General features: G+C 42.1%; 1 protein-coding gene across 2 annotated transcripts in view; it reads left to right on the top strand.

Moving 5' to 3' along the window:
- The window catches only part of FAM135B (family with sequence similarity 135 member B), a 353,349-nt gene extending 327,538 nt beyond the window's left edge, over positions 1–25,811 (top strand). For both annotated transcript variants that reach the window (XM_074000059.1, XM_015455220.4), the window contains 8 exons: positions 4,801–6,826; positions 8,946–9,112; positions 11,901–11,992; positions 15,128–15,225; positions 16,848–16,999; positions 19,121–19,231; positions 20,951–21,064; positions 25,401–25,811. In XM_074000059.1, coding sequence (XP_073856160.1) covers positions 4,801–6,826; positions 8,946–9,112; positions 11,901–11,992; positions 15,128–15,225; positions 16,848–16,999; positions 19,121–19,231; positions 20,951–21,064; positions 25,401–25,606 — 2,966 coding nt within the window. In that variant the 3' untranslated portion in view covers positions 25,607–25,811. The remainder of the gene's footprint in view (positions 1–4,800; positions 6,827–8,945; positions 9,113–11,900; positions 11,993–15,127; positions 15,226–16,847; positions 17,000–19,120; positions 19,232–20,950; positions 21,065–25,400) is intronic.
- The last annotated feature ends 759 nt before the right edge of the window (positions 25,812–26,570 follow it).

Genomic DNA, 26,570 nt, shown 5'->3' with positions numbered 1-26,570 from the left:
TGTGAATAGTGCCGCAATAAACATACATGTGCATGTGTCTTTATAGCAGCATGATTTATAATCCTTTGGGTATATACGCAGTAATGGGATGGCTGGGTCAAATGGTATTTCTAGTTCTAGATCCTTGAGGAATCGCCACACTGTCTTCCACAAGGGTTGAACTAGTTTACAGTCCCACCAACAGTGTAAAAGTGTTCCTATTTCTCCACATCCTCTCCAGCACCTGTTGTTTCCTGACTTTTTAATGATCGCCATTCTAACTGGTGTGAGATGTATCTCATTGTGGTTTTGATTTGCATTTCTCTGATGGCCAGGGATGATAAGCATTTTTTCGTGTGTCTGTTGGCTACATAAATGTCTTCTTTAAGAAGTGTCTGTTCATATCCTTTCCCACTTTTTGATGGAGTTGTTTGATTTTTTCTTGCAAATTTGTTTAAGTTCTTTGTAGATTCTGGATATTAGCCCTTTGTCAGATGGGTAGATGGTAAAAATTTTCTCCCACTCTGTAGGTTGCCTGTTCACTCTGATGATAGTTTCTTTTGCTTGCAGAAGCTCTTTAGTTTAGTTAGATCCCATTTGTCTATTTTGGCTTTTGTTTCCATTGCTTTTGGTGTTTTAGTCATGAAGTCCTTGCCCATGCCTATGTCCTGAATGGTATTGCCTAGGTTTTCTTCCAGGGTTTTTATGGTTTTTGGTATAACATTTAAGTCTTTAATCCATCTTGAACTAATTTTTGTATAAGGTGTAAGGAAAGGATCGAGTTTCAGCTTTCTACACATGGCTAGCCAATTTTCCCAGCACCATTTATTAAATAGGGAATCCTTTCCCCATTTATTGGTTCTGTTTATATGATGGATTACATTTATTGATTTGTGTATGTTGAACCAGCCTTGCATCCCAGGGATGATGCCAACTTGATCATGGTGGATAAACTTTTTGATGTGCTGCTGGATTCGGTTTGCCAGTATTTTATTGAGGATGTTTGCATCGATGTTCATCAGGGATATTGGTCTAAAATTCTCTTTTTTTTGTTGTGTCTCTGCCAGGCTATGGTATCAGGATGATGCTGGCCTCATAAAATGAGTTAGGAAGGATTCCCTCTTTTTCTATTGATTGGAATAGTTTCAGAAGGAATGGTACCAGTTCCTCTTTGTACCTCTGGCGGAATTCAGCTGTGAATCCGTCTGGTCCTGGACTTTTTTTGGTTGGTAGGCTATTAATCATTGCCTCAATTTCAGAACCTGTTACTGGTCTATTCAGGGATGCAAGTTCTTCCTGGTTTAGTCTTGGGAGGGTGTATGTGTCCAAGAATTTATTCATTTCTTCTAGATTTTCTAGTTTATTTGTATAGAGGTGTTTATAGTATTCTCTGATGGTAGTTTGTATTTCTGTGGGATCGGTGGCGATATCCCATTTATCATTTTTTATTGCATCTATTTGATTCTTCTCTCTTTTCTTCTTTATTAGTCTTGCTAGTGGTCTATCAATTTTGTTGATCTTTTCAAAAAACCAATTCCTGGATTCATTGATTTTTTGAAGGGTTTTTTGTGTCTCTATCTTCTTCAGTTCTGCTCTGATCTTGGTTATTTCTTGGCTTCTGCTAGCTTTTGAATATGTTTGCTCTTCCTTCTCTAGTTCTTTTAATTGTGATGTTAGAGTGTCAATTTTAGATCTTTCCAGCTTTCTCTTGTGGGCATTTAGTGCTATAAATTTCCCTCTACATACTGCTTTAAATGTGTCCCAGAGATTCTGATATGTTGTGTCTTTGTTCTCATTGGTTTCAAAGAACATCTTTATTTCTGCCTTCATTTCGTTATGTATCCAGTAGTCATTCAGGAGCAGGTTGTTCAGTTTCCATGTAGTTGGGTAGTTTTCAGTGAGTTTCTTAATCCTGAGTTCTAATTTGATTGCACTATGGTCTGAGAGACGGTTTGTGGTAATTTCTGGTCTTTTATATTTACTAGGAGTGCTTTACTTCCAACTATGTGGTCAATTTTGGAATAAGTGTGATGTGGTGCTGAGAAGAATGTATATTCTGTTGCTTTTGGGTGGAGAGTTCTGTAGATGTCTATTAGTTCTGCTTGGTGCAGAACTGAGTTCAATTCCTGGATATCCTTGTTAACTTTGTGTCTCATTCATCTGTCTAATGTTGACAGTGGGGTGTTAAAATCTCCCATTATTATTGTGTGGGAGTCTAAGTGTCTTTGTAAGTCTCTAAGGACTTGCTGTATGAATCTGGGTGCTCCTATATTGGGTGCATATATATTTAGGATAGTTAGCTCTTCTTGTTGAATTGATCCCTTTACCGTTATGTAATGGCCTTCTTTGTCTCTTTTGATCTTTGTTGGTTTAAAGTCTGTTTTATCAGAGACTAGGATTGCAACCCCTGCTTTTTTTTGTTTTCCATTTGCTTGGTAGATCTTCCTCCATCCCTTTATTTTGAGCCTATGTGTCTTCTCTGCACATGAGATGGGTCTCCTGAATGCAGCACACTGATGGGTCTTGACTCGTTATCCAATTTGCCAGTCTGTGTCTTTTAATTGGAGCATTTAGCCCATTTACAGTTAAAGTTACTATTGTTATGTGTGAATTCAATCCTGTCATTATGATGTTAGCTGGTTATCTTGCTCATTAATTGATGCAGTTTCTTCCTAGCATGGATGGTCTTTACAATTTGGCATGTTTTTGCAGTGGCTAGTACCAGTTGTTCCTTTCCATGTTTAGTGCTTCCTTCAGGAGCTCTTGCAAGGCAGGCCTGCTGGTGACAGAATGTCTCAGCATTTGCTTGTCTGTAAAGGATTTTATTTCTTCACTTATGAAGCTTAGTTTGGCTGGATATGAAATTCTGGGTTGAAAATACTTTTCTTTAAGAATGCTGAATATTGGCCCCCACTCTCTTCTGGCTTATAGAGTTTCTGCGGAGAGATCCACTGTTAGTCTGATGGGCTTCCCTTTGTGGGTAACCTGACTTTCATCCTGGCTGCCCTTAACATTTTTTCCTTCATTTCAACTTTGGTGAATCTGACAATTTTGTGTCTTGGAGTTGCTCTTCTCGAGGAGTATCTTTGTGGAGTTCTCCGTATTTCCTGAATTTGAATATTGGCCTGCCTTACTAGGTTGAGGAAGTTCTCCTGGATAGTATCCTGAAGAGTGTTTTCCAACTTGGTTCAATTCTCCCTGTCGCTTTCAGGTACACCAATCAGATGTAGATTTGGTCTTTTCACATAGTCCCATGTTTCTTGGAGGCTTTGTTCATTTCTTTTTACTCTTTTTTCTCTAAACTTCTCTTCTCACTTCATTTCATTCATTTGATCTTCAGTCACTGATACCCTTTCTTCCACTTGATCGAATCGGCTACTGAAGCTTGTGCATGCATCATGTAGTTCTCATGCCATGGTTTTCAGCTCCATCACGTCATTTAAGGTCTTCTCTCTGCTGTTTATTCTAGTTAGCCATTCATCTAATCTTTTTTCAAGGTTTTTAGCTTCTTTGCGATGGGTTCGAACATCCTCCTTTAGCTTGGAGAAGTTTGTTATTACCGATCATCTGAAGTGTACTTCCATCAACTCTTCAAAGTCATTCTCCGTCCAACTTTGTTCCATTGCTGGCGAGGAGCTGCATTCCTTTGGAGGAGAAGAGGTGCTCTGATTTTTAGAATTTTCAGCTTTTCTGCTCTGGTTTCTCCCTATCTTTGTGGTTTTATCTACCTTTGGTCTTTGATGATTGTGACATATAGATGGGGTTTTGGTGTGAATATACTTTCTGTTTGTTAGGTTTCCTTCTAACAGTCAGGACCCTCAGCTGCAGGTCTGTTGGAGTTTGCTGGAGGTCCATTCCAGACCCTGTTTGCCTGGGTATCACCAGCGCAGGCTGTAGAACAGCATATATTGCAGAACAGCAAATGTTGCTGACTGATCCTTCCTCTGGAAGCTTCGTCTCAGAGGGGCACCTGGCTGTATGAGTTGTCAGTCAGCCCCTACTGGGAGGTGCCTCCCACTTATGCTACTCAGGGGTCAGGGACCCACTTGAGAAGGCAGTCTGTCCATTCTCAGATCTCAAACTCCATGCTGGGAGAACCACTACTCTCTTCAAAGCTGTCAGACAGGGATGTTTAGGTCTGCAGAAGTTTCTGCTGCCTTTTGTTCAGCTATGCCCTGCCCCCAGAAGGTGAGTCTACAGAGGCAGCCAGGCCTCCTTGAGCTGCATTGGGCTCCACCCAGTTCGAGTTTCCTGGTTGCTTTGTTTATCTACTCAAGCCTCAGCAATGGTAGACGCCCCTCCTCCAGCCTCGCTGCTACCTTGAAGTTTGATCTCAAACTGCTGTGCAAGCAGTGAGCGAGGCTCCATGGGTGTAGGACCCTCCGAACCAGGCGCAGGATATAATCTCTGGTGTGCTGTTTGCTAAGATGATTAGAAAGGCACAGTATTAGGGTGGAAGTGTCCTGATTTTCCAGGTACCATCTGTCTTGGCTTCCCTTGGCTAGGAAAGGGAATTCCCTGACCCCTTGTGCTTCCCGGGTGAGGTGATGCCCCACCCTGCTTCAGCTCACACTCCGTTGGCTGCCCCCACTGTCCAACAAGTGCCAGTGAGATGAACTCAGTACTTCAGTTGGAAATGTAGAAATCACCCATCTTCTGCATCACTCATGCTGGGAGCTGTAGATTGGAGCTGTTCTATTCAGCCATCTTGGAACCAAGTCCTCAAAGCCAAATTTTTTATTATACAGTTAGATATTTGGATAACTTGTAAACATAGATTCTTATGCTATAATATAATTTTCTTTCTTTTTTTTCCCATAGGGCATAACTTGAGTGTTTATCCTAATTTTGATGTTCCAGTGACAAGTCCTACAATAATGAATCTAAAAGAGAAAGCAGATAACTGTATGGTAAATGGCAATTTATCTTTTAGGGAAGACCTTGTCTTGTCTACCATAAAACCATCCCAAATGGATTCTGATGAAGAAGTTATAAAATATCCAGAGCTGGCTGAGAATGTGGCCACACAAAAGCATATGGATGTGTGCTCTGAATCTCAGGTGTATATAACAATTGGTGAATTTCAAAACAAAACAGGTGTGCCTGAAGATGAATGTTGGACTGGCCAAACATCTGATGCTGGGACACATCCAATGGCAGATGTGGATACTTCTAGAAGGAGCCCAGGCCCAGAGGATGGACAGGCCCCAGTGCTGACCTACATTGATGTAAAATCTAGCAATAAGAACCCCTCCAGAGCTGAACCCCTGGTGGCCTTCAATGCTCAGCATGAGAATAGGAGCTCTAGAGATAAGTATGGATTAGACGGGACTGGGCCAAGCAAAGTGGTAGTAGGTGGAAGTCACCAAAATGCCATCTCTTCAGACAAAACAACTCTCCATGAATTAAGTACTCTAGGAAAGGGAATAGATCAAGAGGGGAAGATGGTGCTGCTAAGCTTGAAACTCACCCCCTCTGAGCCCTGTGATCCACTAAATTCTACTGTGAAGGAGCCCTTAGATATTAGGTCTTCCCTAAAGGACTCTCACACAGAAGAGCAGGAGGAACTCTCAGTGCTATCCGGGGTCATCAAGAGATCTGCATCCATCATATCGGATTCAGGCATTGAGAGTGAGCCAAGCTCCGTTGCCTGGTCGGAGGCCCGAAGCAGGGCTCTGGAGTTGCCCAGTGATCGGGAAGTCTTGCACCCATTTGTTCGAAGACATGCCCTCCACCGGAACTCCCTAGAGGGTGGGCACACAGAAAGTAACACGAGTTTGCCAAGCGGCATCCAGGCTTCTCTCACCTCCATTAGCTCTTTACCTTTTGAGGAGGATGAGCGGGAGGTGGCACTCACTAAGTTAACCAAGTCTGTATCTGCTCCCCATATCAGTAGCCCAGAGGAGGCTGCTGAAGATGCAGACACCAAGCAGCAAGGTGGAAGTTTTGCTGAACCTTCAGATATGCACAGCAAGAGCCAAGGTTCCCCAGGACCTTGCTCTCAACTTTCTGGTGACTCTGGAACACAGGATGCTGGAGCAGACCATCCCCTGGTAGAGATAGTTTTAGATGCTGACAACCAGCAGGGCCCTGGATACATAGACATTCCTAAAGGGAAAGGGAAGCAGTTTGATGCTCAAGGACACTGCCTTCCTGATGGCAGGACTGAGAACACTCCAGGTGTTGAAACCAAAGGTCTTAATTTAAAAATACCACGTGTCATAGCACTTGAAAACCCCAGGACCAGATCTCTTCCTAGAGCACTTGTGGAAACCCCAAAGGGCATACCTAAAGACTTGAATGTGGGTCAGCCAGCTCTTTCCAACAGTGGCATCTCAGAGGTTGAGGGTCTCTCTCAACATCAGGTGCCTGAATTGAGCTATACATCAGCTGCTGATGCCATCAACATGAACTCAACAGGCCAGCAAAGCCAAAGCGGTTCACCTTGCATTATGGATGACACAGCATTTAATAGAGGAGTGAATGCCTTCCCGGAGGCTAAACATAAAGCAGGCACTGTGTGCCCCACTGTGACCCATTCCGTTCATTCCCAGGTTTTGAAAAACCAAGAGCTGAAGGCAGGCACTTCCATCATGGGGTCCCATCTGACCTCTGCAGAGACCTTCACTCTGGACAGTCTGAAGGCTGTGGAGGTTGTGAACTTATCTGTATCTTGCACTGCCACCTGTCTCCCTTTCTCATCTGTGCCCAAGGAGACCCCTGCCAGGGCTGGATTCTCTTCCAAACAGACCCTGTTTCCCATCACCCATCAGCCTTTGGGATCCTTTGGAGTTGTTTCTACCCATTCCAGCACGTTGGATGAGGAAGTCAGTGAAAGGATGTTTAGGTAAGCTGGCTGATGGGCTTACCTTTCCCACAACAGTCTTTTAAATTTTTCCACATATTTCTCCATTTCATGCATACTATTTCAAAATTTAGATATCTGTGATTTTCTGATTTAAATAAGGTAATATATCATATTATAGATAATATATCATATATTTAATTCATATTATATGAATTAAAAATGCAGAATGCTGTAAGGAAGTAAAAATGGTCAATAAGTCTACCTCCAAATGTAACCACGGTGTATATTCTTCTGCATTTTTTCTATGTGAATCTATATCTATTTATGCTTTTTATACAAAAATGAGACCATTCTGTACAAATGGCAATTGTAAATGTTTAATTTAATAATATATTAGAAATATCTATGTTTGCATCATCATTTTAATAATTACACAACATTCTGTTGCATGAATATACCATGATTTGTTAACCAAATTCTTTACAAATGAACCTTTAAATTTTAACTATTGATTGATTGATTGATTGATTGAGACAGAGTCTCGCTCTGTCACCAGGCTGGAGTGCAGTGGCTCAATCTTGGCTCACTACAACCTCCACCTCCTGGGTTCAAGTAATTCTCCTGCCTCACCCACCTCCACTCCCAGCTAATTTTTGTACTTTTCGTAGAGATGGGGTTTTACCATGTTGGTCAGGATGGTCTCGACCTCTTGACCTCTTGATCCGCCCACCTGGGCCTCTCAAAGAGCTGGGATTACAGGCATGAGCCACCGCACCCCGCCAATTTTGTTCAATTTTTATTATGAATATTATAACTCTCTTATGAATATCATTGTACCTCTACCTTTTCATATTTTGAAAGGGGAGTTCCTTAAGAGCCTTTGAGGAATACAGTTCTTCATCAGATTTGACTCCCAAACACCCTTTAACATTGTGGGGCTTTTAAGTTTACCTTTGTAATGCCAGAATTCATTTCTTCATCCTTGTATTGGGCTTGTATTCACAATGTTCTCCCATCTGTAAACTGTATATCTGATTATGTATATAATAGAATCACTTTATCAAAACATCCCATCTTCTTTACCCTTCTGCAAAATGCTAAAGAGTTACATATTAATGGTGTCTCCAAAAGAAATTGCCACAGGCAGGTAAACATTGGGTTTTTTGTTTTATAAAGAATATTAAATACCTATCATATGGTACGTGTCATTAATTCAGTGAGTACACAGCAGACATAGCAGATGCTATCCAGTACCTGCCTGGCCAGGGGTTCCCTTGCTTTTATTGTATCTGCAGTCTAACGGAGAGACAGACACATGAGAAAAGGAGATGAGGGCAGTGACTGGGTAAATATGATGTTTCATGTGTGCATGGTGAAGCCAGAAGGAAAAGTGCCTAATTTGGCTTGGGGAAATGAGTGTGAATAGGGATAGTGGCCAGGCAAAGCGTCCTAAAAAAGATGGCATCTACTCTGAGAAGAAAGTATAAGAGACGATGATGATGATGAGGCTAATAACAGATAATAACAAGAAATAGTAAGTGTCAAATTTGAGATTCTGACCTTGGCAGTCTGACTCCAGGGTCCAGTCCCTTAACCATCGTCTTGCCAGGTAACCAGACAAAGAGCATCATAGCCAAGTGAGACAGGCATTTCAGGCACACAGTCCCTTGTGCACCAAGGCATCTAAGTAAAGCCAAGACATGTAGTTCATGCAGAAAATGATAAGAAATGTGTTATTTATGGAGGCTGGGAGTGGTGAGGAGTGATGCTGGAGAAGCAGGGGAAGGCCAAGCCATGGTGGGCCTGGGTGTCAATCAAGTCAAGAAGCTTTCACTTTTTAAAGATTGCATGGGGCCTTAGAGCTGGGTAGAATCTTTGATATCCTGTCATTCTGTCTCCTGTTCAATGCAGGAATCACACAAGCATCTGCAGAACCAAAACCCATAGAGGCTTTGGTTTTCGTAGAGTACTTTCCTGCCTCCTTGTTCAGAACAAAGCTTCACTCACTAGCATGTCCCCTGGGGGCTCGAGTCAGCGATTGCCACTCAGCAGGCACTTTGCCTGTGGGTGCTCAGCCCTCCTACATACCAGCCCAGCTCATTTCCTGTTCAACATGAAACACACAGCTTGGCTTGTGATTAATTAGTGTATTCTCCAGTTTTTATCAGGCCAAAGAAAAATTTAAAAAAGAACTGAAGATTGAAGGATTTCTGTACAGTGACTTAACTGTACTAGCTTCTGATATACCATATTTCCCACCAGAGGAAGAGGAAGAAAATTTGGAAGATGGAATTCACCTGGTTGTCTGTGTCCATGGCCTGGATGGTGAGTTCTAAAACAAGTTTTCTTCCCAAATTCTGTCATATATACAACTTACAATATTTATGCATTAATTTAGATGAGGTATTCATTCAACAGAATGTTCTATTAGCAACTATGGAATGATAGTAATTACGATGAATCTAAGGAAGTGATACGGCCTTGCTCTTAAAGAAAATATCTCTCTGTCCCAAAAAATCTGTTAACTAAATAAAATACATGAATGAATGAATACGTGTAGTGAAGGCGTGACTGGGATGAATCAATACATAAATAAATGGAATAAATGATTCATAGAATAAGCGTACAAAGTAAAAGAATGAATGGAGTGAATGAATTAATGAAATTAATATATTATGGGAATGAATATATTAATGAAATGCATGAACACAGTGATTTGAACCCATGAATTCATGGAATTCATGAGTCAATACAATGGTCTGAATAAAGGAAGAAATGGAGAGGAAGGAATACATGTATTCATTTTGAGGAGCTCAGGTTAGTGGCCCAAACATTTGGCTACCTACTTTTATTCACCTCCCACTTATAGAATACCTTTTCTATACCAGGGACTTTGCTAGGTTCTGGGATCTGCAGGAACAAAACAAACTTTCTCACTCATCAACTCAATGTCATGCACGACCGGTCTGTACCTCTCGTGTGTATGACACTGAAGTAAAACGAGATAAGACTTTCAATGTATTTGTTAAAATAAGACATCTGAGCAGGCTATAGGCAATTTTTTCCATCATGCACGTGAAAGATGAGGAATGTTATAAAGATAGAGGGGCTTCACCCATTTTGTACTGTCAGGAAACGGAGCCGTGGATCACATTATCAACTGGGCAACAAGTCATGGAAACCACAACCGATACCAAGCACAGGGTGCTTTGGAAGATGAGTTCTCGACTTCAAGGTGCATCTGCCTAAACTCTGCAGAATTTTCAGGATCCACTTGTTCAGATTCACTTTCCAAGGGCTTATGTGTATTAACAGAGAGCTGAGCACATTGATAACAGTTATGAATATTGACACAACTCTTCATGTTGTACAAAAAACTCAAGATTTGTATTCTTATAAATGTTCTCAGTTTATTAAGAACACCATATTAAATCATATTTTCTGAGACGGTTGTAAGTTGCAGAAAGTTCTCTTTCCCTCAGTAGCTGAAGGAGAGGGGCCATTTCCACCCCTTGCTTAACACTTTATGCTGAATATAAACACTTGCAGCTTTTGTTCTCCTAAAGGCAGGCCCTGGCATATCGTTAGGGAGCTTCAAACAATAGCCACAGTGGAACCAAAGAGCCTAATTTTACTGACAAAAATGAAAGAGGGAATGAACAATAATTAACATCATAACACAAAATGCAGAGATTTCCTTTAAAAAATGACCATTTTATGACTGTGACCCTGCAAGTTTGGGCATGTACTCTGACAGGCCACCAACATGGGTGGCGTTTGGGCATATCTGAGTCATCCTTAAGCATCAGGGACAACCCCAAACACCTGGACTTCCCCCAATTCCACGTGGCACATTCACCCTCCTTTGAATCATTGGGTAGTTTCATAAAGAATGATATTTTCTCTCACAGTTTACAGACTATTTTGGAAGTATGACCTGTGGGGCATATTTACATGGTAAAGTAAGTGATTTATATATCTAAATAACCAGCTTCTAGCTTTCAACTCTACAGGGAACTTACTTATTTATTTATTTATTTATTTATATTTTTTTGAGGTGGAGTCTTGCTCTGTCCCCCAGGCTGTAGTGTGGTGGCACGATCTCGGCTCCCTGAAAGCTCCGCCTCCCGGGTTCACGCTACTCTCCTGCCTCAGCCTCCCAAGTAGCTGGGACTACAGGCTCCCGCCACCACACCCAGCTATTTTTTTTTATTTTTAGTAGAGACGAGATTTCACCATGTTAGCCAGGATGGTTTTGATCTGACCTGGTGATCCACCTGCCTTGGCCTCCCAAAGTGCTGGGATTACAGGTGTGAGCCACCACTGCTGGCCTCTATAGGGAACTTTCAAGAAATAGGACAAACATTTATTAAGACATAATTGAACCCGTGTGACCAACATTAAATTTATGCGTCACTATACTTGCATATAAACCTTATTCTGTTGTATTAAATCCATTTTTTTCACATGACTTTTATTTTGGGAATGCATTTCCTGTATTCTTCGTGCCTTGATAGCCTTGCATTCTTAACCTTTCATCCCTCTGCCCCGATGCTCACTGCTGTGCCTCCATAGAGCTTGCTTTGCTGTGACTCTTGTTCCCAAGAGACAGTCCTAGTCTATTTAGATCACTGTGCCATGATTGGCCAATTGGAAGGTAGGGGGAGGCTTGCAGATTACCTGTAAATGGCAGTACTAGATAGTCTTCTATTAAGCAAGTAACTGAAGACGGGGCTGGTAGGGGTCCCACTGTGCCCCATCAGCCATGCGAAAGAACCACTTGCAAAATGGGATTTGTTGTGGAAGAAGGGGAGGCGGTGTACCTCCCACCATTCCTGCATGCAGAGTGTTCACAAGTCACATGCTCACAGATCAGGGATAACTCTATCGAGGTGGGACTGCTAGAAAGGACCAGACTCTGAGTGTGGGGGCCCGAGGGGTGGCAGGAGAGCTGGGATTGTAGCTGTTTTAGTTGTTTATATTAACTACTTAACCAAAACTGAGAAAACCCAGTAGAAATGGGGGAAGAGGGAGAGAGAAAGAAATTCCTCGTGTGTCAATATTTTATATGACTAACTACGGGACTGGGGTGGGGGTTATCTGTCATTTTTAGGGAACAGTGCAGACCTTCGACTGGTAAAGACGTTCATAGAACTGGGGCTCCCTGGAGGAAAACTGGACTTCCTGATGTCTGAAAAGAATCAGGTATGATGATAAAAACATCAGAACTGGAAGAACCCTGGATGCATGCTTATATGAGCCTCCTCAACACACCATGATAATTTATGGACACACACAGATAGGAGGAGACCATGAAAAGAAATGCTGGCCAGGCATTTGGATGAGTTGGAAAGAAAAGACGTGCTGTTTTATTTTGGGAGGGAGAGGAAAGGGTAAGAAATGAGAACATGTGAATCAGTTGACTGGAGCCTTTGCCTTCACAGGGCATTAGGGCGGGTGGCAAGTGAGAGCATAAGTTATTTGGGTAATGACTCACTTCCCAACTGTTGGCACTCAGTTCTGCTGCCTTTACTTGGGCACCTGCTCTATGCAAAGTTGTGCACCATGCAGTACACAGAGGTATAGATGTTGAGGGAGAGAGAAGAAAATGATTTTTTGGAGCATCTGCGTACTCTGTACCTGTTTCCTCATTTAACTTCATGGCAGTTCTATCACACGTTGATATCACCATCTCCTCACAGGAGAGGGGACGGAGCTTCTGGGAGTTAGGCAGGGTCCATGTCAGGCTGTCCTGGAGAGGAGGATACTATATGTGATCTCCAGGAAGATAATTCCTGTGTGCACCCAACTTTAATACATGAACAAATCTGACCCAGTGCTAAGAGAGAATGGCCAGGCGCGGTGGCTCGCACCTATAATCCCAGCACTTTGGGAAGCCGAGGCAGGCAGATCGCTTGAGCCTAGGAGTTCAGAAACAGCCTGGGCAACAAAGTGAGACCCTTTCTCTACAAAAAATACAAAAATTAGCTTGGTGTGATGGTGGGCGCCTATATTCCCAGCTACTTAGGAGGCTGAGGTGGGAGGATCACATGAGCCCAAGGAGGTCGAGGTTGCAGTGAACTGTGATCACACCACTGCACTCCAGCATGGGTGAAAGAGCAAGACGCTGTTTCAAAAAAAAAAAAAAAAAAAAAATCAAAAAAGAGAAGAAAAGTAAAGAAAAGAGGATAACCAGGCCAGTCAGAGGAGGGAGCAGGGAAATGAGTGAGCAGCACTTGCTCACTTTGTGTTTGTGATTTGTGCTAGTGAGGTTTTCTTTTCAGGGAAGATAAGAATTGTTAGCAAGAGAGAGCCAGTCAGGAAATAATCCTTCCGGGTGTGCACATCCAGCAACTCTCTGATGCAGCTTCATGGCTGCTGGGTTCAACCTGGAAACTTCAGATCTTTAGAGCTGGACCTTTACACAATTCACTTAATTGCAGGAGTTGGCCATTCAGTACTGATTATGCACACATTGTTACTTTTTGAAAGCTGTCTTGGCCAGGCACAGTGTAATCCCAGCACTTTGGGAGGCCAAGGTGGGCGGATCACGAGGTCAGGAGATCGAGACCATCCTGGCTGACATGGTGAAACCCCATCTCTACAAAAACACAAAAACTTAGGCAGGCACCTGTAGTCCCAGCTACTCGACAGGAGAATGGAGTGAACCCGGGAGGCGGAGGTTGCAGTAAGTCGAGATCGCACCACTGCACTCCAGCCTTTGCGACAGATCGAGACTCCGTCTCAAAAAAAAAAAAAAAGAAAGTTGTCTCATCAGCAGGTCCACTTTCAGTATGTATTAATATACTTTTAAACGCCTTGGTTGGGGAGTTCCTGGTATTACTTTTAAACCTACTGTGATTTCCAAAGCATAGCTCATCATGGTCAACTCAGGCATCATAATTATAGCCATTTGTTTAAATAATGTGTATGTTGAATTAATATTTTATAGATGAGGAAATAGGCTCTGAAAAGTTAGAGGAAAAAAAGCAGCATCTCTCTTAGGTTACCTAATTTTTTTTTTTTTTTTTTGAGACGGAGTCTCACTCTGTCGCCAAGGCTGGAGTGCAGAGGTGCAACTTCAGCTCACTGCAGCCTCCACCTCCTGGGTTCAAGCATTTCTCCTGCCTCAGCCTCCTGAACTACAGGCATGTGCCACCACACCCAACTAATTTTTTGTAGTTTTAGTAGAGACGGGGCTTCACCATGTAAGACAGGATGGTCTTGATCTCCTGACCTCGTAATCCACCTGCCTCGGCCTCCCAAAGTGCTACGATTACAGGCATGAGCCACCACACCTGTCCTATTTTATCTAATTTTTAACATGGCACTAAGGAGGTAGCAACACTATCCCCCTTTAATAAATAAGGAGACTGAGGTTTAGATGGGAAGCAACAGGTCCAAGGTGCAGATCCCATAAGCAGAAGAGCTTATGGTTCTTTCTTATTCCAGGAAGTCTAGAGACTTAGCAGTATGCTTTATTCTGTCGCGCCTCAAAGCTCATTGGATGGCAGGTGACAGAAACTCATAAAGGTCTTCTCTTCACCACTCCTATCCCCCAACATGTACTCCTTTCTTCACTGGATGGATATTTGTGAGACATCCTGTTCACTTTTCCTAGCTCTTGGCAGCCCATGATGTTATAGGACAGCTCCACATATGAGGGACTTTTCAAACATTTTTGGATATTGGCCCCAAATCTATTTCCCTTTGACTCAAATTCATGTTTCTAAAAGTTAGCCCTTGAGGTTATATAAACCAATCTAATATATCTTCCTTGTTGCTGCCCTTCAAACATTCAAGGACATGTGTGGCGTTCCTCCTCTTCCTTTCATCTCCTGGATCCTTCCACTATCCATCCTAAGACGTGGGTGACTTTACGATCCTTCCCAAAGCTGACTGCATACTCTAAAGGCTATGCCACAGAAAGGGGAGGGCCTTTGGAGTCAGGCCTGTCTTGGTGTGAACCCTGGGTCATGTGAGGTGAACAGGCAGCCTCCCCTCCCAGAGCCTATTTCCTCCTCTGTGAAGCGGGGACAGCAATCCCAGCAGCATGGTGACACTCCAGGCACATGGTGCGGCAGTCGGCACCACAAGCTTGCTACTTCACTGTCAGCCGCCCTCCCAGCTCAGTGTTCCTGAGCATCTCCACGTTTCTTCCTTAGAGCCCCAGCCTGTGGGTCTTTCATCCTAAGGTCATATCTCATCCTGTAGCCCTAACATCAGAGGTAGGCACACCCCGGTAGACATCACGGTGTTTAGTGGAAGAAGACAGGCTGTGCACAGAGCCCAGCCCCCGCCACAACCATACCCAACACGTGTTCCTCTCTCTTCTTCCAGATGGACACATTTGCAGATTTTGATACCATGACGGATCGGTTGTTGGATGAAATCATTCAACACATTCAGTTGTACAACCTCTCCATATCCCGAATTAGGTAAAAGGAAACCACAGGTAGTGAATGCTGGGGGAAGAGGGGGGACATTTTTGAGTGTTTGCTGTATAAAAGCAATATTATGATGCCTTCTGTATACCACTGAGCTAAGCTAACTTGTGACTTTTAATAAATTATTTTTAAAGCAGAAGTAAGTACCAGGTCTGTTGTACACATTCATATCTGCCATAGTTTATGTCAGGGAGAATAAAAATTTTTGTAGTTCTGTAGAAAGAGTATTGGACTTAAAACAAAAATTCCTAGGTTTGAATTCTTGTTCTAACACTCACAAGTTGAAATCTTGTTTCTTACCATGTACCAGATAGAGAACCTTTTGCAAGGTTTCTAAATCTCTAAACTTCTGTTTTCTTATCTATTAAGGGGAACTAGCACTGAGATGATGTGTGAAAAAGGCCAGGCGTGGTGGTTCACGCCTGTAATCCCAGCACTTTGGGAGGCCGAGGCGGGCAGATCACAAGGTCAGGAGATAGAGACCATCCTGGCTAACATGGTGAAACCTCGTCTCTACTAAAAACACAAAAAAATTAGCCAGGCTTGGTGGTGGTTGCCTGTAGTCCCAGCTACTTGGGAGACTGAGGCAGGAGAATGGTGTGAACGCAGGAGGCAGAGCTTGCGGTGAGCCGAGATTGCGCCACTGCACTCCAGCCTTGGCGACAGAGTGAGACTTCATCTCAAAAAAAAAAAAAAAAAAAGAAAAAGCAGAATGAGTTGCCCACCCCAAAGAGAGGGTTCCAATCAGCACTGCTTTTATTCTTACACTGTACCAACTGTTTCAGTGATGACAGTGCTAGTAAGCAGCTTGCATTTTTCATGCATTCGAATATGTAGACGTAGTGCTAATCCATTGATATGCATTATCCCATTTAGTCTTCAGATATAAAATATTACTTCTTTATTCCACAAATGAAGCCTATAGAGATTAGATTTTAAAAAAGAGAGAATAAAAGAAAAGCTAGGTAAGGCAGCTTCATAGGCTGACACTGACTTCTTTTCTTGGCTGGTTGTATGCTCATCATGAGTAGAGGTGGGGAGGTATAGCCTCTCATTTAATAGACTCTCAATAAATAAGTATTTAACTTGAGAGTAATGATGCATTGAACACATGGGCCTGTGAGTAGGAGTATGGCTGGAGCAGAGCCTGCAGGAGGGGGTCTAACAGCATGGGCTGTGAGCAGGTGGTTCAGTATATACACAGCAGGTGAAGGAGAGGATGAATGGCCTCCCAAGCAGGATAAGGACTTGGGACCTGATCCTATGAATGACCAGGAGATTTCAATGTTCAGAGGTGCATTTCAGGAAGGACCTTCCCTTCCTGCATGTGGAATAAAAGCAGGCTGCTCTAACAGCATGAAGCTGGCTGAAATGCCCACACTTCTCCCCTGATTGGGCACAGAGCTCCCATTCACAAAGACCCCATCTCAGGCTTCTCATGGTCAGGGTTTGGAAACCTGATGAGGATGAGTTGGCAGTCCCCGTGCTCTTTGCCAGTGCCCCTACATTCAGTGGGAGGTGGAGGATGCTGGCCCCTGATGCTTCCAGCACTGCGCTCTTGGGCACCAGCGTTCACCGTCACACTCACGGGTACCCTTTCCGTCTCTCCACAGCTTCATTGGCCATTCTCTTGGCAACATCATCATCCGATCGGTCCTCACACGGCCCCGGTTCCGGTATTACCTCAACAAACTCCACACGTTCCTGTCACTCTCTGGGCCTCACCTGGGAACCCTGTACAACAACAGCACCCTGGTTAGTACAGGTAAGACTCTTCTAGGACTCGTCATTCCTCAGAATTAATCTGGGGCCTCTGGGACCTGAAACTGGGGACAGGGGTTCTTCCAGATGAAACCCTGTGACTGTGGAGTCTTTTCCAAGCATGGCGTGGAGGGAGGAGTCCTGGCCTTAGAGGTGCGGCCCTTGTGTCTGGGGGTTGAATGAGGTGACACTAGATGTTTTCCAGGATCCTTTCTGCCTTCAAATTTCTGTGGAAAAAAGGCAGTGTCCCTGGAGTCGTGGTTGGAAAAGATTGACAAGGCACGGCATTGTGATGAAGAGAACAGGGACTCTGAATCAGGCCACCTGCATGACAAACCTGTGGTTAAGTCCTGACCAGGACACTTGAGGAAGACTCTGGCCTAGACATTTAATCTCTGTGCTCCTCAGTCTCCCTGTCTGTAAAATGGTGGTTGTGTGTGTGTGTATCTGTGTTTGTGTATATGTGTGCATACATATATGTATGTGTACAAGCATGTATACCATATATGTATGTATACACATATGTGTTATGTAGGTACATACGTGCATGTGTGTATCATAGAATTGTTGAAGAATTTCCGTGTTGAATTACACAAGGGAAGGAAATGAGGTTAACTCACATCTATGGGAGGTCAAATGTATCAGCAAGAGCCAGACAAAGAAGGACCTCGAATGACTCGCAAAGATGTTAGACTTAACCTGTAGACCTTGTAGATACTACTCACGAGATTTTAGCTGAGGAGGTGACATGGTTTGGTGTATGGAAGCCCAAGGAGGGCACTGAGTTTTACATGTAATAACAAAACATTTATTAAATCATTTCTTAACAAATATCTCAGTAGTCCCTGATTGTGCAAACCCATTATGTGGCATTAGAGTCACCCCTAAGAAGCTTCCTTGTCCCTGTAATCCTCTAGGCCTCTGCCACTGTCCCCTGTCCTCTCCCAGCACTCACATTGTTTCCTCATGACCTGGTCAGTTTAGTTAGTTTGCTTTTAAGTTATTTTAGGGCATACTTGTGAACATGAGTTATCTGACACATTGGCACATAACAAATGGAAGTCCTTTCCTCTGCACTCTGTCTTTCCTCCCAAACCAAGGAAGCCATTCTTTGAACAGAAACAAATTTGTTAAACTACATTTCCTGCCCCCCGCCCAGAGTTATAAAGTAATCTTGCAACATTATAAAATATTTTTTAAAAAGAGAGACTTTACTAATAATTTCTCCAATCTAGCATATCCAGAGTAATTTTATATATTTCATTCTATTTATCTTTGCACACACACACTGACATAGCAGTCAGTGTAATATATGTACATACCATAGCTTGCTTATTTCCTTGTATTTCTATCAGATTAATTTGCTTGTTGTGGTTACATAATCCTTACACTCATCAACGTTAGTGTTTGCCTATGCATAGCTAAACAGATGAGTTTTGTTTTGTTTTGCTTTTTGAGAGGGAGTCTTGCTCTTGTCGCTCAGGCTGGAGTGCAATGGCACAATCTCGACTCACTGCAACCTCTGACTCCCAGGTTCAAGTGATTCTTCTACCTCAGCCTCCGGAGTAGCTGGGATTACAGGTGCCTGCCGCCACACCTGGTTAATTTTTTAATAGAGATGGGGTTTCACCATTTTGGCCAGCCTGGTCTCGAACTCCTGACCTCAGGTGATCCACCTACCTTGGCCTCCCAAAGTGCCAAGATTACAGGCATGAGCCACCATGCCTGGCAAACAGATGACTTGTGAAGTGAGACATTTATTCTAGCTTTACAGTATCCTAAATGTATCTGTAAGTATCATTTTTATATTATTTTCGCATTGAAAATTATTACCCTAGGTTTCTTTTTCAGAAGGAGATTGACTGGATCGAAGAGTGTGAGTAGTTCCTTACTCCCAAGCCTGTTGTCCTCTCATTTTTGCAGGATGATATAAGTCCTTGCCACCAGTACATGAGAGGGCAAATTTACCTCTAACTTCCCAATTATTTGCTAATATGCCTACTTCTGTCTTATTTTCAAGTTAACTAAAATTCGCAGTTTAACATTCATCTCACCAAAATTCCATCCCAATTATTTTTTGTTTTGTTTTATGTTTTTGATTTTTGTTTTGTTTTTGTCTTCCTAGGCTTATGGCTCATGCAGAAACTGAAGAAATCCGGGTCTCTACTGCAACTGACCTTCAGGGATAATGCTGATTTGCGCAAATGTTTCCTCTACCAACTAAGCCAAAAAACAGGTCAGTGGTTTCCCCCACTGCTGCAGTTATGAGTTTGAGCTTGGAATTCAACTCCTGAGACACAAATGAGATATAATGCTACGTTGATTCACTCACAGAAGGGCCTAGTCAGGAGGCCCAGCACTCAAAGCCTCTTCGGCTCATTGGGAGGCCAACAGCTACCAGGAACTCAGCTCCTCTTGCCCATTGCCCATATGGCATGTGAGAGATTGAGCCAAGGTGCGTGTAAGATCATTTCAATAACCAGAAGCTGTAGATTCCGCTTTGTGCCAGTTTTTCAATGTTCTTATTGCGTAGGCCCAAGATCTGTGTGCCAGCTTCACCCAGGTGCGGGCCCATCTACACAAAAGGCAGATGCAACATTTTCCACTGGTGTTGACTGTGCAGTGGGAGACAGCGATCACTGTCAGGCAGGCCTGCTATTGTACCTGCACCCTCTCTCTGTCACATGGGAGCGCATAGAGGTGTTGAAGACTCTGCCTGCTACGTGGGAATGACCACAGCGGACAGCAGTAATGGTGGTCATTGCCGAGTGGTCCCCATGTCCAGTCGGGGAGTGGAGCAGCTGACTGATTGCCCTGCTCAGTCCTACCACGCAAGCTGGCCTGGTCCAGGGTCTGTTCTTGGTCACAGTCTTCCACCGTCCTGTAAACACTGACTCTGCTGATCCCTCTGTGCCTGTGAGTCTGGTGTAGCCACAGGCTGATCTGTGAGCCCGGCTGAGTTCCTCTCCTACTTTATGCCTCTGTGTGTTGAGTTGAGCTCTTAGAGCTATCTTCTGTGGAGGAGGAGGAGGGAGGCAGGACTTGGCGGAAGAAGGTGGGACTGCAGCATGATCACCGCAGAGTCCATCAGGGGTGTAGGAAGTGGCCCTGGAGAGCGATCCTGAAGGAAGGGGAGGGGCTGGCCATTACACCTTTGTCCTACTGGCCCGTGTATTGGCCAGCTATTGAAGTAGGCTGCCCCCAGTGTGTGATGTCTGATGAGGGGAACCACTTCAGTAAGGGACACATGGCTAAGAGCTGACAGCCACCCGCCCAGCAGGATGTGGGGAATGAGAAGGATGGCCTCAGTCCAGACGGAGTGTCCGGGTGGTCTGCAGTGCTCTGGAGGTTCACGATGGGCTTTGCGGCCTGGAGGGATACACTGTGATATTGAATTTGAAGGGTTCTTCTGTCTACATTGTGGGGACAGATGGCAGGAAGGCAAGACTGGCTGCAGAGAGGTGAGTTCTGAGGCTGTTTTCCTAAAGCATGGGATGTGGTGAAGGCTGGAATTAGAGGAGGTGCTGGGCTTGAGGAGGAAGAACAGGATACTCAGACTGACGTCCTTATGAACTCCTTAATATTTCTATCCCCAAAAGGCTTTTATGATCTCATCCTTGTTGCTTATTTCTCTGTGTCCAGAGTAGCTTTCTGTGTGTCTCCTTAGCTTTCATGGCTGATGAGAACAGGCTTCATCTCCCCTCACAAATGCAAAGCCCCTGTGTAGTGACTTCTTTTTTCAGCCTCCCACAGGCCCCCACGATACCTCTGTGCCATCTGCTGTGCCTTGTTAAACCTCAGGACAGAATGTCCTTGTGCAATGATACAACTAGTGTGTGGTGTGTCATCATTTTTTCTCTTTCTGGGACAAGTCTAGAAATTTGTGCAAATTTCCAGAGGGTGTTGAAGTTGAAACTACCCGGGTAAAAAGTACTCATCTGGCTAATTGTTACAGGGCTGCAGTATTTTAAAAATGTCGTGCTGGTTGCTTCTCCCCAAGACCGTTATGTGCCATTTCATTCAGCCAGGATCGAAATGTGTAAAACTGCCCTCAAAGACAGACACACAGGTAAGCTACGTTTAATTTTTGCTCAGGGACTTTCTGATTTGAAAAGCAAAAGTAAATTTGTGAAATTGACTATGCCTATTGGGAACACCTGGGCTATAGGTTTAGTGCTGCATTTATCTTAGCTTAGTGATAGGATAAACGTAGCTCATCTTGATGTTATTGTGCCAGATCCTTCCTTTGTGTAATAAACAGTCGCATGTTTATTAGATTATGAAACTTTTGTTCAGTCCTATTGTGTGCCAGTCACTGAAATTGATGGCTGGGATGTATAATTCAACGAGACAGGCCCTGCCCTCAAGGGGCACATTGTCTAGCTGGAGCCTTAACAAGTAATAGCAATGATAAAAATGTGGTAAGTCAAAAAATAAAATAATGCCTAAGGCATTAAGGCAGCCCAGTGGAACAGAGTGTAGGACAGAGTCAGACGAGGGTCCCTGGAGATGACAATGAGTTAGGTTTTAAAGGATAGGTAGGAATTTTCCAGACAATCAAGATGGATGTGGGCTGGCATTCCTGGTTTCCTTTGGTTAATTTGTTTAATTTATTTTTTTTAAACATGTTTGTAGCTTTTAATTTTGAAATAATTTTATACTCAAAAAGTGTTGCAACAACAGTGCAAAAAAATTGCTGTATACATTTCATTGTGATGCCCAATATTAGCATCTTACATAAGCATTGTACAATTATCAAAACCACAAAATTAATACTGATACAATATTATTATCTAATTTACAGACCTTATCCAAATTATGTCAGTGTCCACTAATGTCCCCTTTCTCTTCTAGAATCCAGTCTAATTTGTTTATTTCTAGGTCAAGCATATTGATTATTTTTTAAGTAAATAGTATTTTTGTTATATTTTAAGGTACTATAAAAAAATAGTGTACTAAAGGTCCAAAGATTTGGTGCTAATATATAATTGGGTCTATTCCAAATTTTCATTGGTATCTAGAAAATCCAACAGGAATTTTGATGAAAAAATATTTAAAAATTACTTTTAATACATAAAATAGCATTGTGTTTTATACCATCTAGTACATGTAATGAAAAGTAACACAGGGAATATTCTAAAATGATTCTTTGTCTGATTAAAACGTTATAGAATATTTGAAAAAGTCAAACTTATTACATAATTCATGATCCTTTCTAACTCCACCTCTATTACTACCTACTTTCCATGTTCTTCTTCTAGTCTCTTCATGTGTGTTCATGATAAAAGTTATAATTTTGTGTCATGATTTGATTTAGACTAATATATTTATTTGTCCATGTTAATAAAATATCATAAATGCAAACACATTTTAATAATTATAGACTATATGCATATACCATAATTTAATCAATAACTTGTTAATTACTACACGTATAGTTTGCTTCTGGAAGACTTCCTTTTTAGTTATCATGTGATGAAAGACTTTGCATGTGTAAATTTTTAATACATCTACGGTATTTCATTGAAATAGATTTCTAGTAGTGGTATTATTGGAGGAAAATGTTAATGAGTTGCTACTCTTAACTTTTTTGCCAAATTCTCTTCTAAAATATTGATACCAGCAACACCTGTACTGTTAGAGTATATGGGTGCCTGCCTATCTCACTCTACTGTCTCTCAGATTAAATATTAATTTAAAGATATTTGTTTATAATTTTTCAGCCTTAATTTTTAAATATTGATGCTTTTTTATGTATATTTTAATCAATTTTTAAATATTTTCTAATTACCCATGGGTCATCATTATATGCTAAGACTTGTGACAATAAACAAAGAGTTAATGAACTGGTTTTGAGTTCAGACTTGACTAAACTAAACAGCTGTTGTCAAGAGACAGCCAAACTGTTTCTTTGTGCAGGGATTTGTTAATTTTCCTTACCTAATTTCTTATCTCCCTGACATAGAGAAGTATTTTTGTTGACATTTCAACCTTGGTAAAGGCTTAAGAACAGAGTTCAATAACTGTGGTCCACAAGCCAAATTCAACCCCCCTCTCATTTTGTAAATAAAGTTTTATTGAAACATAGCCACGCCCATCATTTTCATATTGTATATGACTGCTTTCATGCTAGAATTCAGAATTATGTTGAGTAGTTACACTGGAATGTCCTGGAAAGCCCTAAATATTTGCAGAGAAAGCCTGACAACTCCTGCTCTAGCATAGCAAATTGTATTTGTTATGTGCTGGGCACAGTTCATGCACTTTGCTTATCTTATTTAATATTCCCAATGGCCTTTAAGGAAAAGGGAGTGTATCTTCAAAGGATATTAATATATGACTTAAATTGATTAATGATCCTGTTAGTCATCTTAAGGAAAAAATCACCCTCTCTTTTGTTAAATTTATATTTTCTGTTACATTTTTGCATGGGCATTAAAGAAATGTGGCTTAACTGGTGAATTAAACAGATTGGAAGACTTGATATGAAGTTTAGTTCATATGTGATTATCATTTTTTTTTCTGGAAGAAGTACCAATATTTTTATTTTTCAAAAATTCTGAAATAAAATACCTCTCAACCTGTCTGACTTCACGTAACCTTCCAATTTATTCTCTACATTGTCATGTAGATAATTTGCTCCTATCCCAAAAGTCCATCAATTTAAAAATAGTGCTGTGTTTGAGAAAAAATATGAGTCTGCTATACATGTTAAAAAATATACCAATGATGGCTTCCAGGACTTACGAAGCCAATCAAGGTCTCAGCAGAAAATGATCTGGTTGAGTAATCACTACATTTTGAGTGACTTTTTTCTTTAAATAAATGACCTTCTGACCTTTATTGCATATACAATTTAAACAAATTATGGTATTTGTGCAATAATAATATGCTTCTATTTCCATTTATTGGCAATATTCATTTTTCTTGTTATTACATAATATTCACATACATCATTTAAAAAATATTATTACATAATGTTCATAAACATCATTTTAAAGGAGCGCAGAATTGTTTAGCCCACAAAGCATGGTTTACTTAACTCTTCCTTTGATGCTGAATTTTGGCTGACTTGCATTTTCCCTCGGAAAGACTATTTCATGCATAAAATTTCTGTGGCGTAACCTCACATCATATTATTGCCTATTGTAATGACCACTACTCTGAAACATTAATGGGCTCTTGGGAACGGCCATACCAATAGTTTTAACCCCAAATTCTTTTTAGCTGAATTGACATGGCTACAACCAAATCCCTAATTATTTCAATTTCATGTTTCAATTCCCTTTACCTCAAAGCTCCTACCAAGACCCTAAGAAGAGGGGGAAAAGAAACACCCCCAAATACATACCCCCGGCATAATGAGGAGTCCAGTTGTCCATCCCAGTCTCGGAAAGCAGACCTCTGAGTACTCTCCCCTGCTGATAACTAGAGGGAAAAGGAAAATGGTGTGAGTCCCTTCACGTGACATGGGGGAGTGTCCAGAGTGAGGCTGTGGACTGTTAAACTCAGAATAAGCTCTCTTTCATCTTCCAAAGTGACTGCTCTGCTGGCTTTGTAAAACAGACCCGGTTGTTTGGAATGGGTACCCAGAGACTTATCTGACTTCCAACTTCCAATTACTGTCTCCAAGTTGGTCAAAAGTAAAATATCCCAGCTGTCAGGATCATTGCAGAAGGTGTCTGTCGATGATATAAAAGTTGTCATCAACAGTTTTTCAGAAAAGAAGAACACAGGGCTAAGAGGGATGAATCGTAGATCCAGGTGTGAGAATCTATCTAGTATTCAGCAATTCAATTGCACTGCATGGCTCCAAGACCCCTATGGCCTGATGCAAAATTGCAACTGTGTCACTTTCAGGTGGAAAGAGTCAATTCAGACTAACAATTGTAAAAACAAAACAAATCAACATAAAGAAAACTGCATTCTCCTTCTTTGGAATCAGAGGAGTCAGGTGAAATGCCACGTGGCTTGCATTATGCATGACAGCAGAAAATGTCTGCTTCTAACTCTCTATTGAGCTGTGTTTCCAACCCCCAACGTCCCCTGAAATAGAACTTGAAACTCTGAGGGTCCTTTCTGCTGTATGCCTCCTTCTCTGCTCCCCTGCTGGGAGGCACAGCTATTACTGAGAAACACGAACACCGTTATCATAGCTTCTGGTGCATGGGTTCGCAAAGACGCTGTTCGGAATCCCCTTCTGACTTCTGGCTATTGTTATCTGACTAGACAAAGAGAACTTTGATTTTATTTCATATTTATTTCACTAACATTAGAAGGAGGTTGGAAACTGCTATATAACAGGTCTGCCCGGAAATAGAATTTCAACACACATCCGGTGATGTTCTCTAGATTCCACTGCTAACTTCTGCACTAGCTTTATATCCTTCTTCCCCACTTTACAGGGCCAGTTTATGCAGAAATGATCAACAACCTCCTGGGCCCTCTGGTTGAAGCCAAGGACTGCACTTTAATCCGACACAACGTGTTCCACGCCCTGCCCAACACTGCCAACACCCTGATCGGCCGAGCCGCTCACATCGCTGTGCTGGATTCAGAACTTTTCCTGGAGAAGTTTTTCTTGGTGGCAGGACTCAACTACTTCAAGTAGTGGCTTTGAGGGAGCGGGTCTTTGTTAATGCTTAAGATTGGTGGAGAGCTTTAGCTGAGACCTGCTTTTACAGACCTCACCATTTCAGAATGAAACTCCAAGGGAACAGCGCTGGGGGATGGAGGCTGGGGTGGAACCTGATATGAGAGGTGCTTTTGTTTTGGAGATTTGAGAAAGCTGAGCAAATAGACTACATGACAACAAAGTTTGCTTGAATTTGTGTAGTTACCTGGAGTGTCATTCAAGATGTTTTCTAGGAAAAATATGAGAGAATAAACAGAAGACTTGGGAGTCGGTGAGCTCCCCTTGCTAGCCACGAATGGCTCACTGAGCGATTACTCCAATTTAACTAGACTTGCCCAATATGTTACTAGCTTATAGCTTTATCATTTCTGATTAAGTGCACACAAGCATTTCAGAACTCAGGTTAATCTCTGTGCAGAAGTGGAACATATTTGTGTAAATAGAATCCTCAGTAGATTCAAATGTGCCACTTGTTCAAGATGCCCATATTCATTTTCTCTCTTCATGTTTTCTAAACAAGGGAGCAAGGAATGCGTTACAAATCCCAGTTTTATTTCATAACAGCAGTGAGCAGGGTGACTTAAGGTAACGAGGGATAAAGGTGACACTATTGGTAAATACACGTTTGTTACAAAGAAACATGACTCTAGGAATATACTGAACTATGAACAGTTGCTCCACCTACTTCCCCAGACTTCTTCTATGCAGAGCCCTGATCCACTAATTATTGTAGTGATTGCTTACATCTTTGTCTGTAGTAGGGAACATTGGGTGAGACTAACCTAGCAGAAGGGGGCACTGAGATGAATGCACACACGTGTGAAGCTCCTGCTGATACACTTCCAAAGACATGCTATGTTAGCATTTGATGCAATTGCAAAAAATTAAAACCATTAACGTGGCCAGCTGCTTCTCTCCATGAAAGGAGAAACACATCTAA

Source organism: Macaca fascicularis, chromosome 8, assembly GCF_037993035.2.
Source record: "Macaca fascicularis isolate 582-1 chromosome 8, T2T-MFA8v1.1".
Classification (NCBI taxonomy): domain Eukaryota; kingdom Metazoa; phylum Chordata; class Mammalia; order Primates; family Cercopithecidae; genus Macaca; species Macaca fascicularis.
Note: the sequence above shows the minus strand (reverse complement) of the source record. Positions and strands in the feature narration are given on the sequence as shown.